This window comes from Ochotona curzoniae, unplaced genomic scaffold (assembly GCF_017591425.1).
Source record: "Ochotona curzoniae isolate NIBS_2020 unplaced genomic scaffold, NIBS_Ocur_1.0 patch435, whole genome shotgun sequence".
Taxonomy (NCBI): Eukaryota; Metazoa; Chordata; class Mammalia; order Lagomorpha; family Ochotonidae; genus Ochotona; species Ochotona curzoniae.
Window position 1 is genome coordinate 265969 of NW_024467012.1, and position 15156 is coordinate 281124.

At 45.4% G+C, this 15156-nt stretch overlaps 1 protein-coding gene across 1 annotated transcript; it reads left to right on the plus strand.

The window, feature by feature from the left end:
• The first annotated feature begins 1152 nt into the window (after positions 1–1152).
• Positions 1153–11777, plus strand: LOC121167968 (lipid droplet assembly factor 1-like). The gene is made up of 5 exons (XM_040997698.1): positions 1153–1217; positions 3194–3383; positions 8501–8669; positions 9110–9248; positions 11471–11777. The coding sequence occupies exons 2-5, from the start codon at positions 3288–3290 to the stop codon at positions 11550–11552; spliced, it is 486 nt and encodes a 161-aa protein (XP_040853632.1). The 5' UTR covers positions 1153–1217; positions 3194–3287; the 3' UTR covers positions 11553–11777.
• Positions 11778–15156: the final 3379 nt, after the last annotated feature.

Consider the following 15156-nt stretch of genomic DNA (forward strand, 5'->3'; position numbering starts at 1 on the left):
CCAGGAGAACTGAAACCTCAGCCCTGGTCTTTCCCAGCATGGCTTCTGGCAGTGTTTGTTTTAACAGGGGTCAACTGTCTTCCCAGTGGTGCATGTGGTAATATTTGGAGACATTTTTGTTACAGCTTCCAGTGGGGGTTGTCCTGGTATGTAACAGGTAAAAGCCAGAGACACTGTTCAAATAGCCTACAATGTACAGGACAGTCAAGAAGTAACAGAAATAACACCTCCAAAAAGCCAACTGTCCCCGTTTGAGAAAGTCCGCTCTTAAGGGCTTGATTTGGGTCCAGGAAACAATATGCTATTCCAAGGAATTTGCATTTATTTATGATGCCTCTCTGGCTGGCGACTTAACCCTCTGTAAAAGGGAGATGTTGGGGGCACGCATTGTGGTGTGGTGGGTCAAACTGCCCTTCGGGACACCTACCTCCCACTTAGGAGTGCTTGGTTTGAGTTCTGGCCACGATACTCTGCACTTTGGGTCCAGCATTTCTGCTATCGTTATCTGGAAGGTCACAGACCATGACCCAAGTACTGGAACTCCATGGGGACGCTGGCTTTGGCTAGGCCTAATCCTGGCTGTTACCGGCATTGGCATTCGGGGAGGGAACCAGCAAGTGCGACATTTGTCTACAGCTTTTCCTCCGTGTCACTTTACCCTTTCAAAAAACAAAATTAAATTAAAAATGGAGAAGACTAACCAAACCCATTTCTAGAGCTCTGTAACTCATCACTTGAGAAGGAAAGACTAAAGACTTCCAGTCAAGGTGGTACCTCATCATTTGTGCTGGGAGCTCCAGAGTAGCTTCCAGAACAGCTGCCTGCGGGTATTTATGAGGGGAAGCCCTAAGTTTCCTCGAAAACCCATCCTCAGCGGCCACTCGTCTCTGAGGCGGCCCGAGCACCCTCATTCCAAGCTCAAAGCGCAGGAGGCGACGCCCTCGGAGCCTCGGTTTCCTCAGCCTTACACTTCCCCGGGACGCCTTGAGGCACACGCCAGCTCGGAACAAGAACCGGCGCGCCTCGCACAGGCCGGGGTCTCCGCCGCGCGGCAGCCCGCGCCCACCTTCCGGCGTGCGAGCCAGGGCGGAGCCGAGGGCGGTGCGCGCGCCGAGGGGCGGGGACGCGGCTAATGTTCTTCCTCCCTCTCTTCCCGCCTCCCGCCTCCTTTCGCTCCCCCTACAGGCGTGGTAGGGGCAGCCGGGCCGAGGGACCAGGTGAGCGATTGAAGCTCGGGGGGCCGTGGGCTTCAGGGTGCTCCCGACTGCAGAGACCCTCTGGCTCGCGGGGGGCACTCGTGGAGGAATGCGGGGGGCGGCGGCTCGAGCGTGTAGACGGGGGCCCCGGGGTGGCAGCACCACGGGGCATCTCTTGCCCAGTCAGTCTACCGGCGGAGCAAGCGGAGTGCGTGCCAGCCACCCTCCGCTCCATACACCACTGCCGCTCCTAGTTTGGTACAAGAGTGGTCAGCCCCACGCTGTCCTCCCCTCGAGACCCTGCGCCTTCTTTGAGAAGTCCGGTGGGGATGGCGTCAAGTCGAACCTGCTCTTGAGTTGTAGTGAAAATGAGTGCCGTCTTCCCTCAGCGGAACCCGCTGCCGAGGGGGAAGCTGCGAGTGCAAAGGCTCGAATTACTCTCAGAGGCTCTGTTTCTCGGCTTCCGTGACCCCTCAGACAGGGCGCCCAGATCCACATCCTCTTCCTCCTCCCGTGGATGCCCTCCACTCGCGGTCTTTGAAGATGAAGAAAAAAGGAGCCCAAATGGGAAAGGAGAGTGGCCAGGGTGGGCTCAAGGGGCCCTTCCGCCAACCAGAGATGCGACCCGCCCCTCTTCCCTCTCTTCTGGCTGCAGCGTTCCATGGCAGCCGTTTGCCCCGAGGCTCGGGGTCTCCAGAGCCGGGTGGTGCTTTGAAGCCTTGGAAATTGCGAGGGCTGGTCGGGGAGAAGGCCTCCTGACCTCCTCCGAAGACTGCATGGTGCCCTGGGAGGCCCCTGCCAGGGGTGGATGACTGGACGGACAAAGGGCCTGGGAGGTGGTGGCCAGGTAGATGCACCTGACAGCATGTGTGCTGGTAGCATTCCCCCCACGCTCTCCTCTTTCAGACTCCCCAAACCGGTCTGGATGGGCCACTTGGGTTTTCCCAGGGCAAAGGAGACTGGCAAGGAAATTGGGCGTGTTTCGGCAGGGGTGAGACTAGGGGAACAATCCCATATACTAGATCTAGTCCAGCAGCGACCTAGCTGGAGCCCTTAAAATGCGCTTTTATTAGCCTGCCAGACCCTGTAGTTATTAGTTGTGAAATCTCCCCCTTTGTAACTCACCACATTAGCATGTAGAATAGTCAGGATGGTCAGTACATGTGAGGATCTCAGTTAATTTTGGCTACTGTGACAGAATCTGGAAGGCATTTGTGTTACAGGTCAGATCAATTGTAAGTGAGAAATGGAAACAGTATCTAATGTGTTTGTTGTTCTGGGAACCATAAAATAAACATGATCAAAACTATGTTGCCATTTGCCTTTATGAAAAATCAATAAAATTTACAGGAAATTGGGACAAATCCAGAAATTCCAGGCTCTTCTATCACAGAAGTTAACTGTGGCAAGGTCTTGTTACTGGTAAATAGAAATCAGTTTAGGGCCTGGTGTGGTTGGGAGCCAACCTGTACAGTATCGGTAGTAAGCAATGAAGAGAAGTTGACCAGAGTCATTGGATCGTTGTCTTCCTAGGAAGGCCTTTTTTTTCTTTTCTTTTTCCAAAAGCAGTGTGACTTGAAATAGTATGCTCAGCTTTCTTGGCTTTCTTTTTGTAACACTTTGGAATATTTTTATATTATTTTTCAGAAATGTATCATGAACATCATTTTATTGACTGAATTTACCATGATGTAGCCAGTTTCTTACTGCAGTTCACTGAGCTTCTTGGCCAGGTTTTGCTGGTTGTGACAAACAGGAATGGGCTATGTCTTCTTCGGCTACATTCTTATAGATCTGTTTGATTATTTCCTTCAGGTTTCTAGAAAATAAATTGTTGGGTTCAAAGTGTATGTAATTGGTAATTTCAGTACCTATTGCCAAGTTGTTCTCCATCTGCATGCCCTCCCTCAGGGTGTGAGAAGTTCTTGTTGAACCACTTGGGTGGAGACCTTCAATGGTTAAATGACTTTGTTGTTTCCTTCAGTGACAGAAAGCAGCGGAGCGGCATGCAGGATTGGACTGCTCACTCTGCTGGAGAATTTTCTGAGAGGAAACTTATTCCTCAGAAAGACATTTGAAGTAAGCTTCAGGATGGTGAAAAAAGAGCCCCCGAGTATCTCAAAGGACTTTGAAGAGTTACAGAGGAAGCTGTTTTTGCTGGCGGAGTCCATCAAGAATAACTCAAAGGTCAGTGTCCAGTCATTTGTGGAAAATCCCCCCCAACTGACATGAATACAAGAAGATAGGAAGTAACTACTTTCCCAAGTAGAAGAAATTTGAAGGTATGTCAGTAATCTTTTTGACTCACCTATCCTACTCTCAGTGCTAACTTTCAAATTCATTATCCAAGAAGATTGCTGAAACATCAGCCATTGTATTCATATTCCAGGAAATAAGAATGAATGAGTAAAAAAAAAAAAATGAAGCAGTAGAGGAAGAAATGTTTGCCAGCTACCTCCAATTTAAGGAGACTTCCTAAAGTAGCAGTGATTACATCTCTCAGAGGCCGAAAGTGCTGAATGACCACTGGCATAGGCAAATGAAATTCCTTAGCTGTGTGTCTAGAGGCCATTCTCGTTCTTTGCCATTGAAAGCATCCTTTCCTTGTCTTGCTGCTAATTTTAGCTTACTTGTTACATTAAACACCATAACTCCGGTGTTCCACTAGAAATCACAGACATAATGTGCACTGCATATGTCTTTTAAAATTTGCAGATACCACATGTAACATGTGAGAAGAAACAGGGGGAATTAATTTTAATAATGCTTTAGTCAACCTGCCATATCCAAAATGTCATTTCAACTTGTAGTCATTGTAAAAAAAAAATATAGTGGGGGAAAAAAACCCTTTGGGATATTTCACATTCTTTTTTTGGTACTCTTTGAAACCCAGTGTATGTTTTGCATTACCAATATATTCTAGTTCAAACTAGCCACTTTTAAGATACCTAGTAGCTTGTCAGTTTACAGCTGAACTTGAGTTAGTGTTTTCTGCCTTCTGGCCAATTTATCTGTGTAATTTCCTCTATCTGCATTTCAGTATTTTATCTGCAGGAAAAATGGGTTTCAGAGGTAGTACTGTTAACATTTGATGTCTGTTTTTCTAGACTTTTTTTTTTCTTTTGCTATGTGATATACCCATGAAAGTGCATTTGTATATATAACAAAATGAACTGTTCATGTGATGTGGTTTTGTTCTGGACAGCCCTAAAGTCTACTCCAGGAGGTGCTACTTTACAATCCAGAGCAATCAACTCTCTGGAGACCTTCTCTGGGCCCACTCCAGAACCCATCTGGCACTCTGTGGATTTACCAACCTATTTTTAGATTGTACATGTAACTTTGTAGTCAGCTGGCTGAGGTTCAAAAGTTAGCTCGTTGGGCAAGGTCCCCAAGCCCTTTTCACAAGAGTTGATTTTTCAGTCCTTGTGGTAGTTACCTTCTATAAAGTCACTGCAAGAAGCAAACCTCCAACCCCATTTCCCAGAGGGAAACATCAGATTTAGTCCCTGGCCATCTCTCGATCGGTGCATAGCCTTATTGTTTGTGCATTTGTGTTTAAGGAATCCTTGGCGTGTGTCTGTGACCATCACCATAGAGCTTGGGACTGACAGCACTTTGAGTTGTGCCTGGAACAGTTTGTCTGGCATGTGTACCTTCTCTATGAAGCGCATCCCAGCCTGAGGCTCAGTAACACCAGGACATTGCCCCCATTGTTTCAATTGGGGACGAGTGAAACAATGAAGCAAAAGCACAAAAATGTGCAAAATGCAGCACCAAATTGACCGTGGCGAGGACATTTGTTTAATGAACTGAAGCCAAATGCCAGATTGTCACCTTGTTTGATCTCAATTGGGAATGTACATGTTAGATGACTCACTTTTTTTTCTTGCTGCCTTATACATGTCTTATGATCTAGAAATGCTATACATATTGATTTGGGAGTTAGAGATCAGTGAGAGAGACATGCTTAAAATAGATCAAGAAATACAAACATTAAGGGAACCGTCTAGGACTTTTTGGAAATGCAAGGCTGAGTTTAAAGCCCACAACAGGAAGTAAAGCTGGCCATGGCTTGAGAGAAGGAATTTGAAGCAGGATCTGGTAGGTGAATGGAGTCAGAGGTATTCTTAACACACCTCCTCTTGGCTGTCTGGCTTCATTCACACTGTTGTTTCTGCCTGTGCATCTGCTGTGCTTTCCTGTCTGTGCAATCTGGCGTCTCTGACTTTTCTACTTACATGGCTCTGTTGATATGAGCATGACTCAGAGGCCTACCCCTACCATGGGGAAGGGAAGAGAGACGGAGCATGGGCTGGGCAGGTAAACACCAACGATATCTCCTGGTGTGCATTATCTCTGACAAAATAGTTTTGTCTCCTGCAGACCTTTTCTGCCAGAAAGGATGGTTTTGGGCATCTCCCCATAACCTCTGTGCCACCCCTGAATCCCATGCTAGAGGGCTCCAGAGACTGTAATCTGGGAGAAGCCATCCTGCAGCACCTTTCACTTGTCTGTCAGCAGTGGCTGTAAATGATTCTCAACTCCTCATTCTCCCCTCAGGATCCAGGGAATAGAATCACTGACTGTCTCATGCACTGTGACACCTGAGCATGTGTCCAGCTTCTCTGTAGTCCCAGGTAGAGGCTTCATATCCACTGATACTGTCTCCATTGTCCATCCTTTGGGTCCTCTCCAAGGAGGACTTGTGGTTTACAAATCAACCATCTTTGACCTTGGACAGATCAAGTGTGGCTCTGGCTCATTGAACTTGCTCCTCCTCTTTTCCAAAATAAGCAATGCCAGGCTCATAAACATGTAGTGAGGATTATGTGTGCTGCTGTGTGAGAAAGGCTTATAGCACAGAGCCAGGCACATGGCGTCTGATGTGCATTCCTGGGTTCTTCATTGAAGCTCTGTGTCAGGAAAGCCTAGGCTGGGAAACCTGTGGCTGTTTCTAAGATAGGCACTGAAAATTACAGAGTGTTCCAGAAAAATAAGCCCTCCCGCTTCCTCCCATTGTGTCCCAACTCTGTCGCCATGAGAATGGAAAGCTAATTACAATGTTCTGGATTTAACTAACGTTAAGTTGTTCTTCCTTACCTGTCTCACAGCACTGTGAGCAGAAATACATGAGGAAACACATGGAAAGCCCTTGAATCAGGGCTGAGCACTTGAGTGTTTAATGAATGCTCTCTGTTTTGTTGGACATGACTGAAATGTGTCTTTCCCTGACGTTTGGTGGACCAGCTGAGTACGGTGATGTTTCTTGCCTGGGAAAAGACAATTGTCCAGTTTACCTGTCTACAGCTTAAAATGGTCCCTGCTTGCTGAAGAATTGTATATTTTGGAGTTGTGGAGCTGACAAGAGGCTTAAAAATAAAAGTAGATTCCTAAAAGACTGTATGTGGAAGAAAAATCATGCCTTTACTAGTAGATTCCTGATGTGAAATTTACTTATGAAAAGCATTTTTCTTTAGTTGTTATGCTTTCATTTCACATTTCCCCATCTTCTTCATCTCTGTACCACCCTAGATTTGTCATTCCTATATCTATCTATGTTTGTCCATCTATTCACCTGCTATGTATCTGTGTATATTGTTTATACACTCCTAACATATTTCAACTGGGATGTCATTTTCCATTGGAAATACCTTCTCTGTTCAGATTTTATAAAATTTTCAGTTGAAAAGTGTAGATCTGTATACTCAGCCTTTTTGAAATGTGCTTTAAAAATTGTCCAATGACTGAATCAAGGATCAGTTCCAAAACTTAAAATTGATGGAAAATCCAGGCATTATTCACACAAGCCATGTCTCAGGGCTGCATGGCCATATGTAGCCACAGTGCTGCGCAGTGCACGTGTAAATCCTTAGGTCTGACACTTAAGTGGCAGCCTCAGTGGCCCATCTTGCCACACAGGCCTTCCCTTGTTAGCCTGACATTTACAGTTTGCATTACCGTGTCCTTCCCTTACCTGGAATATCCACCGACTCCTTCCCATTGTGCTCTCTGGGGTTCTTTTGATTGTAAAAGTCAGAACAGTTCAGTCTGCCTGTTATACAGGAAATAGGCATGGAACAGAAGTGACCAGTATTCAGGACAACCTGGAGCAGCTTGAGGAGCCAGCCTGTGTCCCGTGTGGCCACCACCACATCCACTCTGCCCCTTACCAGCCGTTCTCGGTATGATCTCAGGTACTGAAAATGGAGTGTCCAAGCTGGGTAGCCCCAGCTTCGGTGTCGTACCTAGTACACTCACCTCTGGCTGTGGAAATGGAACAGCAAAATGTTAGGTGACTTTCTGTCACAGTAGAATGTGGGTGGCATTGTAGCAAGTGGGCTTTATGCCATTTTGTGGCCTGGCAGGAAGTGAGGTTTGTTGTGCTTCAAGAGGTCCTCCTAGGAGGCAGGGAGGAAGTCCCAAGTCGGATGGCTGTGGCTTCTGTTAACCCAGGGTGAGCCTTGCGCTTTGGCTGCCATCACCATGAACCACAGAATTTTCCTGTTTTCAGCTTGTCCTGAAATTCATGTCACTTGAATCATCTTGGCTGAAGACCAGTTTCTAGGAAGCATATGCGTTCAGCAATGACACCTGTCATTGTTGTATGTCTTTGGTTTGGCTGCTGGTCTATAAGGCATTAAGGAGTAGGAAGTGGGAAATATCAGTTTTGAAAGAAGGTTCTGGAATCCAGAAACTGACGGGAACATGGTCCAGAATGTCACTGCGAAGGGGAGAAAAGGCATGTGGCCTGGAAGGATGTCCATGATACAAGTGGCAGCTTAAATCCACTGTGCCACAACACTGGCCCCTTCTTCGTTCTTAAGCTAGTGCATTTAACACGTCAGCTGGGATCTTGTTTTAAAGCTAAATCAGGGTTCGTAGGTGTAGGTCACAGCCAGAGCTGCTGCATTTCCGACAAGTGATGCAAAGTCACGAAGACTTAAGTTCTTTGTGCCTCCGTGACTTCAACTGTGAAAAGCTCTGCTGTGTCGTAGAAGGCAGATTGTTTGTGTTCCATCACTGCACATGTGTACTGTGCAGAGGGCTGTGTTGAGCGGGAATCTGATCTGTTTCTTTTTTTTTTTTCCACAAGGCTTGAGGTTAGTAACTTGGCTCTCAGACCTACCCTGTCCACACTGGCTTAAATAGCTGCCTCAGTTGACTCAAGTTTTGGGAGGCGTCTGCTAGAGACTAGAGACCACCTTGATGACTTCTTTGTGCTTCCCACAGCTGGAGTGGATGCTTTCAACCTGGGATTCAGGCCTGGCACTCAAACTGGTCTCTTTATTCTTTGCCCACAGGTGGTGTCCTTCATGAAGTCTCCAGTGGCTCAGTACTTGGACAGTCATCCTTTCCTGACACTCACCTTGCTAGTATTCATTGTTATGTCAGCCCTTCCTGTTGGGTTCTTCCTCTTCTTCGTGGTGTTGACCTTCTTAGCTGCTCTTGTGGGAGTCATATTACTGGAAGGTATGCTGTTGGTTACTTACCTGTTTGAAAAATGACTCAGTTGGGAGGACAGTAATTATTGGCCATCTGCCACTCTTGTCAAAGCTTTCTGTTCTTATCAAAAGCCACACAAGGCAGTCTGTCAGGGTAGTTAAAATATGGACCCTGGAGTCTGTTAGAATTTTATGTCCACTGGCATGTCTTTTGGACAAGTCATTTATCAAATTCGACAGGTAATAAAAATTATCAAAATACCCAGTATGATACAATGTAGGGATGGTGGGGACTGGAGGCAGCTGGAGGGCCAGGCAGTTGTTGCAATGCAAATGTCCAGTTGGGGTGGTGAAATCTCCTCACTAAAGAGCATAAGATAATTATCATTGTCATAGACACATTACTCTGAGTCTACCAGTTTTCAGCTTGTTATAAATGAATGTTTCTTCTGTTATGTTCTGTCTTAGGACTGGTCATCTCCGTGGGTGGCCTCTCACTGCTCTGTGTCCTCTGTGGCTTGGGCTTCGTGTCGTTCATTGTGTCAGGGGCAGCCATAATGTCCTACGTGATGATTTCCAGCCTCATTGGGTTCTGGTTTTCTCCCAGGTAAATATATGTCAATGAAATACTTTATCATAATTTTCAAACTATTTATTTTATTTGTTTGTAAAATAGTGAAACGAACAGACAAGAGATCTCCTGTCCACCACTTTCTTCCCTAAATGTCCAACCAGAGCTGGCCCAGGCTCAAGTTGGGAGCCAGAAACAAGCTAGGTATCCTACGTGATTAGCAGGGACCCAAGAACTTGGTGTTACTTGCTGCCTTCTTGGGCATATGTAAGTAAGAAGCTGGAGTCCAGAGCAGAGCCAGGATTTGAACCAAGGCACTCTGATAAAAGAGATGCAGGCATTTTAAGTAACATCTTTGCCATTATGCCAAATGCCTACCCCATGGGGGAGTTTTCACAAATAATCCCCTAAGCCTCCCACTCCCTTCAATGTCTTGAAGCAAAATTGTAAGTGGCAGATATTTCTGATAGTTCTTCATAATGTCAGACATTAAATGGGACTTTACATGGACTATCAAGCAAACTATTGCTGTCATCATCTATCACACATACACAACTCATTTCATAGCCATAGCAATTCCATGAAGTTGTTATTATTGATTCCTTCAGAAAGATGGCCATTTAACTTCCAAAAGTCAACTTAACATGTTTTTACTATGGTTACTATAGAGAAAAATGTGAAGGTTCCTTAAGAAATTAAAAACAGAACTACCGTAGGACCCCACAATCCCACTACTGGGGATATATATATATATATCTCCAAAAGAAATTAAATCATATTATCAAAGAGGCATCTACACTCCTGTATTTATTCCGGCTCTATTCATAATAGCCAAGTGATGGAATCAGTGTGTCTATCAGTATAGAAATGGATAAAGAAAATGTGTACACATACAATGAAATAACATTCAGCCATAAAAATGGATGAGATCCTATTATTTATGACCACATGGATAAATCTTGAGAACCTTATGTTTCATGAAATATGCTGGGCACATAAAGACAAGTATTGCATGATCTCACTCATTTATGGTGTCTGACAAAGACAATCTTACACAACTAGAGAACAGAATAATGAGACTGGAAACTAGGATGGAGTGGAAGAAAGTTGGTCAATGCAGAAAGTTAGTTTAGATGGAAGAAATGTAATTTGATGTTTAAATGTCTGGATCATTCTAGCGAAGAGTCTTGAAAGTTTCAGAAAACACATATTATGAAAAAAAATGTGTGTAAATATTTTAAAAATCTTTTTTGCACAGAAATAAGTAGTAGCCTAAATAGGAATTTACGATTATTACGTAACGAAAAGCTGATGACAGCCCAGGTGGATGCATGTCTATACTTGCACCTTGAGCCTCTCTGTGTTGCCACCCTTGGCCTATTTTTTTTTCCCCTCATGGTGGTAAGATAGCTACTGTAACCCCAAGTGCCCCAGTGCCCCAGCTACATGCAAGGCCGGGTGAAGAGGGGACTTGGGGGGGCAGAAATAAGTGCTCCTTTTCATCTGGCATGTGAAGTCTTCCCTGGCATCTCACCCCACTCTCCCACAGCTTTCAGCATTGGTTAGGACTTTGGCAGAGGAAACGCTAGGCTGGGTGTGTTCGGCTTACACATCTTCCTTAGCAGACTCGCAAGGAGAAAAGCCCTGCTAATGTGTCCCAGCTGGCCAGACTCCAGTGTATGCTGTTGTTTGTCACAGTGGGGTGTGTCAGTGGTAGCAAAACTCAAGTTTAGGGAAAATCCATAGGTAAGTTCCTGTTCATAGCACTGCCTTCCTTCCCTGTCATCGCCTTCTGGAATCTACAGTCACAGGGACTAAGAAGTGTTTTTCTTCCTTTACCTTCCGCCTCCCTTTCACTGGAGCTGTCAACAACCGATCTGAAGATAGGGACCTGAGTCCCAATCTCTGTTGTTTTCCAGTGGTGTGATCTGGAACAAACCACTAAACTTCTTCCTGTTGGCAAAATGAAGCTACTCCTCGCTCTGCTTTCTCATTGGGTTGTGGTGAAGATACCAATGACTGTGGAAACACAAAATATCCATAGCAGAACAGGGGGAATGAGCCACAAGCCTGTTCCTAACCCAGTCATTGTAACCTTCTGTGGCCTCAGTTCCCTCATCTGTAACATTGGCATTGTCCCCAAAACACTGTGGTTGCAAGAAGCAGCTGGAAACAAAGCCTCAAAGAATGTTGTACATTCAGTTCTGTCTGCTCTCAAGAGGCCCCAGAGCTAACTGTCTCCTCTTGTTGCTAAACAGACCCCCGGCACACAAAAACCCCAGTGGTGACTGCCAGCTGGCTATGAAGTCTGCAGACTTGAAGGGAGTCTACCAGGAGTGACCGGCCGGATAGAACCAGAGCTCTCTTTCCAAACATCTCAGGAAAGCTGTCGGATTGTGCTTACTCCAAGGGATCATGACTCAGAGAAGCTGTCAGGGTGGTCAGACATGCCTCAGATGTGTCCTCTGGCTTTTCCACTTGGTGTTTGTAGGATCCTGCAGCGGCCCAGTTTGGCCTGTTTGGTCCGCCATCTGCCACTCAAGTATGTGGCCTTGACTTTGAGAAGGATCTGGGCCAAGAGTCAGAGCCTTGGGGCTTATGTCCACAGACTCACAAGAAGACAACAGAGGATTGCTTTTGTGTTTGGAAATGCGGAAGCTGTTTATTTATTGTCACTCGGTTTAAAACAAGAGGTAGAGAGTAATTCAAAACAGAGCAAGCTCTTCCGCCCCATTCACTTTTGATTGAGAAAACACTGCACCTTTTGGAAATAATAGCCTCTGATAGCTGGAAAATAGAGTCCAAACTTAGCTTTGTGGCCAAGAATCTAGAAATCTTAAAGTTTCCACGGTTACTTTTACATGCTCAATCCTGTTCATCGTTTACATATTTGCCCTTGATAGTTTTGCATTGTTTTTAAGGACATCTATTAAGACGTTTATTTTAAAAAATGGTTAAAGGACTACACAGTAAAAAAAAATAAAACATACTATGGAATTTGTACTTCAAATGGTTTTGTTTACTGTGACATTTCATCAGCTGTTTGGATGGTTTACCGTCTCCCCTGCCTTCCCTCAGCCACACACAGCCTGCCTGCCTGTTGGTTCTCTGTCAGTTCTATGGGAGATCCTGGGTGACAATCGGTTTTAAGTTGGTAGTGACAAAACTCAAAGTTAATTCTAAAAGGTATTTGTGGAATACAAATAGTGAAGGGAGGGATTTATTTCACCCAACCCAAAAGCCAAGGGTAGCTTGTCGAGGCACTGATGGATTAAGATGTTCAAGTGATATCTGTAGGTATTTCTCATCTTTGCTTCTCCCCTCATGAGCTGCTTTCTCAGATTTACCCACAAGAGGTCCCAGCTCTAGTTACAATGTACTGGGCAAGAAAACTGCTATTTTCCCATAGCACATAGAAATAGTCCAGGTTTGACTCTGATTAGACAGGTTTTAGTCATGTGAGCAATCCTGAAACAGTTGCCAGGAAAAGAGCCCTTACTGGGACCTATATCCAGGAGCTAGGGGGCGAACTGGGTCAGGTCTGTTGTTCCACGTAGGGTGGGGATGCTGATATGTAGAGGAATGGGAGACAGTTCCAAGGTCAGATGAAAATGAACTTGACTGTGCAGACCAAAATGAATGCTGCATTTTGCCACAGAGGGGAAATAAAGGCTTTAATTTACACACACATTTATTGTCTCACAATTTCTGTTTTAAGAGCCCAGGCACAGCCTGATGGGGCCCGTTGTCAGGCTATAACCACAGTGTTGGCCAGAGTGGGGCTTTAGGAAAGGATCCTCATCCAAACCTACACTCTTAAAAGCAACACCCAATTCCTTGCTTGTGGCAGGACTGAGCCCTCAGTTCCTTGATGTAACCCCTCAATAGGTGGCTGTTCACAGTGCAGCTCTTTTCATCTCCAAAGAATTAAAAAGGAGAAAGATTCTTAGCAGAGTTTCTTATCACATTCTTAGGTAATAACTATGTGTAGTCGTTCACATCCCATTGCTTTTTCCATATTCTGGTTAGAAGCAGATGGTTAGAACCATCTGTACTTAAGAAGGTCCAGAAATCACCCAGTGACATGCTAAGCATAGATGGTGTTTCTGGTCCTACCCTAGAGTCTACCCACTCCAGCGGGTGCACAATATATATATCGAAGAAGAATCACAGGGTGGCAAATATTTGTGAGAGACCACTTCAGCTCTAGTGATCAGGAATTTCTTCTCTGAACAAAAAAAAAAAAAAAAGTTGCTACTATGCCAAGCACTGGAAAGCAGGTTTTCCTGGCATTGAGCACCACAGACTGGTGTCCCAGAGACTGGCAGGAACTTAACATGTTCACTGTCCTGCAGCGATGAACTTGGTACATGGAGCCAATAATTATACACAGGGACTACTGACTGATGGTCCATAGCCAGAGCTTTTAACACTATCAGATTTTTTTAAAAAAAACTGGGTGTCAACTAGGCATGAGGGAGGGGGGCTTGAGGAATTTACATATAAACAGCAAGAGGGAGTTCCCATACCTCTGTCTTGATCTGTTATCTAAATCTAAGGCAGCAGGTTTAGATTATGGAGTTCCTGACCTATGTATTTCTGTATTAACCGCTCCCGGGAGTGTTCCCAACAAGATTCCAGCAGGCCATAGCTTCACACTGGCCAATCAGTTGTTTTCCTGCAGAGCTAATAAATTGTTCTCCTGCAAACATGGTTAACAATGTTGGGACTGGCAGGTTAAGCTACCACCTACAACTGTCAACATCCTATTTGGGTGTCAGTTCGTGTCCTAGCTGCCTGGGAAGGCAACAGAAGATGGTCCAGTTATTTGGGCCCCTACTTCTCAGGTGGAAGGCCCAGATGGAGTTCCAGCTTCCTACCTGCAGCCTGGCCAGCTCTGACTGTTGAAGTCACTTGGGAAGTGAATCACTGCTTGGAAAATTCTCTCTGTCCCTCTCTCCTTTTTCAAAAAAAGAGAAACAGTGCACAGCTTGGCCTGATGAGGAAATGTTAAGTGGAACAAAGAGAAGAGCTCACCACATGGGACTTGCTAGGGTAAGAAGTTCACCCCAAAAAGCAAGAGAAGACAATGAAGAAATCTTATACAGGAAAGTGACACCATCCAACACAGATTTTCATCAGATCACTCCATGTTCAAGAGATTGTGAGCAGGAAGGCCAGCTAGGAGGAATGCAGAAAAGTCCAGAGCAGAGGGTGGTTGGAGTTTAAAACTTTGGTAGGATGGAGGTAATGGAGACCGTTCTCGTTTGAAGAGCCAGCAGGTTGCATGTGGGTGCATGTGGGTGAAGGAGCATTAGACACAAAGTTGGCACCACGAGTTCCAGCCTGAGCCAGTGGGTGGACGCTGACACTGTTTTCTGAGGAGAAAGATGTGTACAAATGCCAACCCTGCTGTGCTCCTGTTAAGTCAGATTGGCCCTTTTTGACATCAAGAGGATACGTCCAGTCGACGATTCAGGCCGGGGGTACACACATGGAGATGGTTTTCAGTGCAACAGATTTACACAACGTTCTTGTGGGATGTTCTACAGAAAGTAGCCAAAAGATGATTTCAAAACTTATTTCTGGATACATAAACACCCTTGCTGCAAACACTGCCAAGTGCAAGGAGGCTCTTCTCTCACGGCACCCAGAAGTACTGACTTCCTGTCACGGATCAGGCTGTGACCAAAGATCAATCACAAGGCATGGAATGCTTTTCATATTCCAACAGCTCCTGAAAGGCAGAGGTGAAGCCATCGTTCTAAGCTTCACTCACTTCAGCATCTAAATTGAGGTTTCCAATAAGGTGGTTATTTCCATCTCTCTCCTGCACACTGCCTGAGCGCAAGGCAAATGAAGGAAAAGAATGTACTAGACCTTGGAACAGCGCCTGACACCAAATAAGCCCATGAAGAGTAGTTGTCAGAATGTACGGCTGTAT

Bases quoted from the DNA above. Each gene is read 5' to 3' on its own strand.
- LOC121167968 (XM_040997698.1), top strand. From the start codon at position 3,288: ATGGTGAAAAAAGAGCCCCCGAGTATCTCAAAGGACTTTGAAGAGTTA. The intron at 3,384-8,500 runs GTCAGTGTCCAG...CTTTGCCCACAG, and splicing joins CCATCAAGAATAACTCAAAG to GTGGTGTCCTTCATGAAGTC. The intron at 9,249-11,470 runs GTAAATATATGT...GTTGCTAAACAG, and splicing joins GGGTTCTGGTTTTCTCCCAG to ACCCCCGGCACACAAAAACC.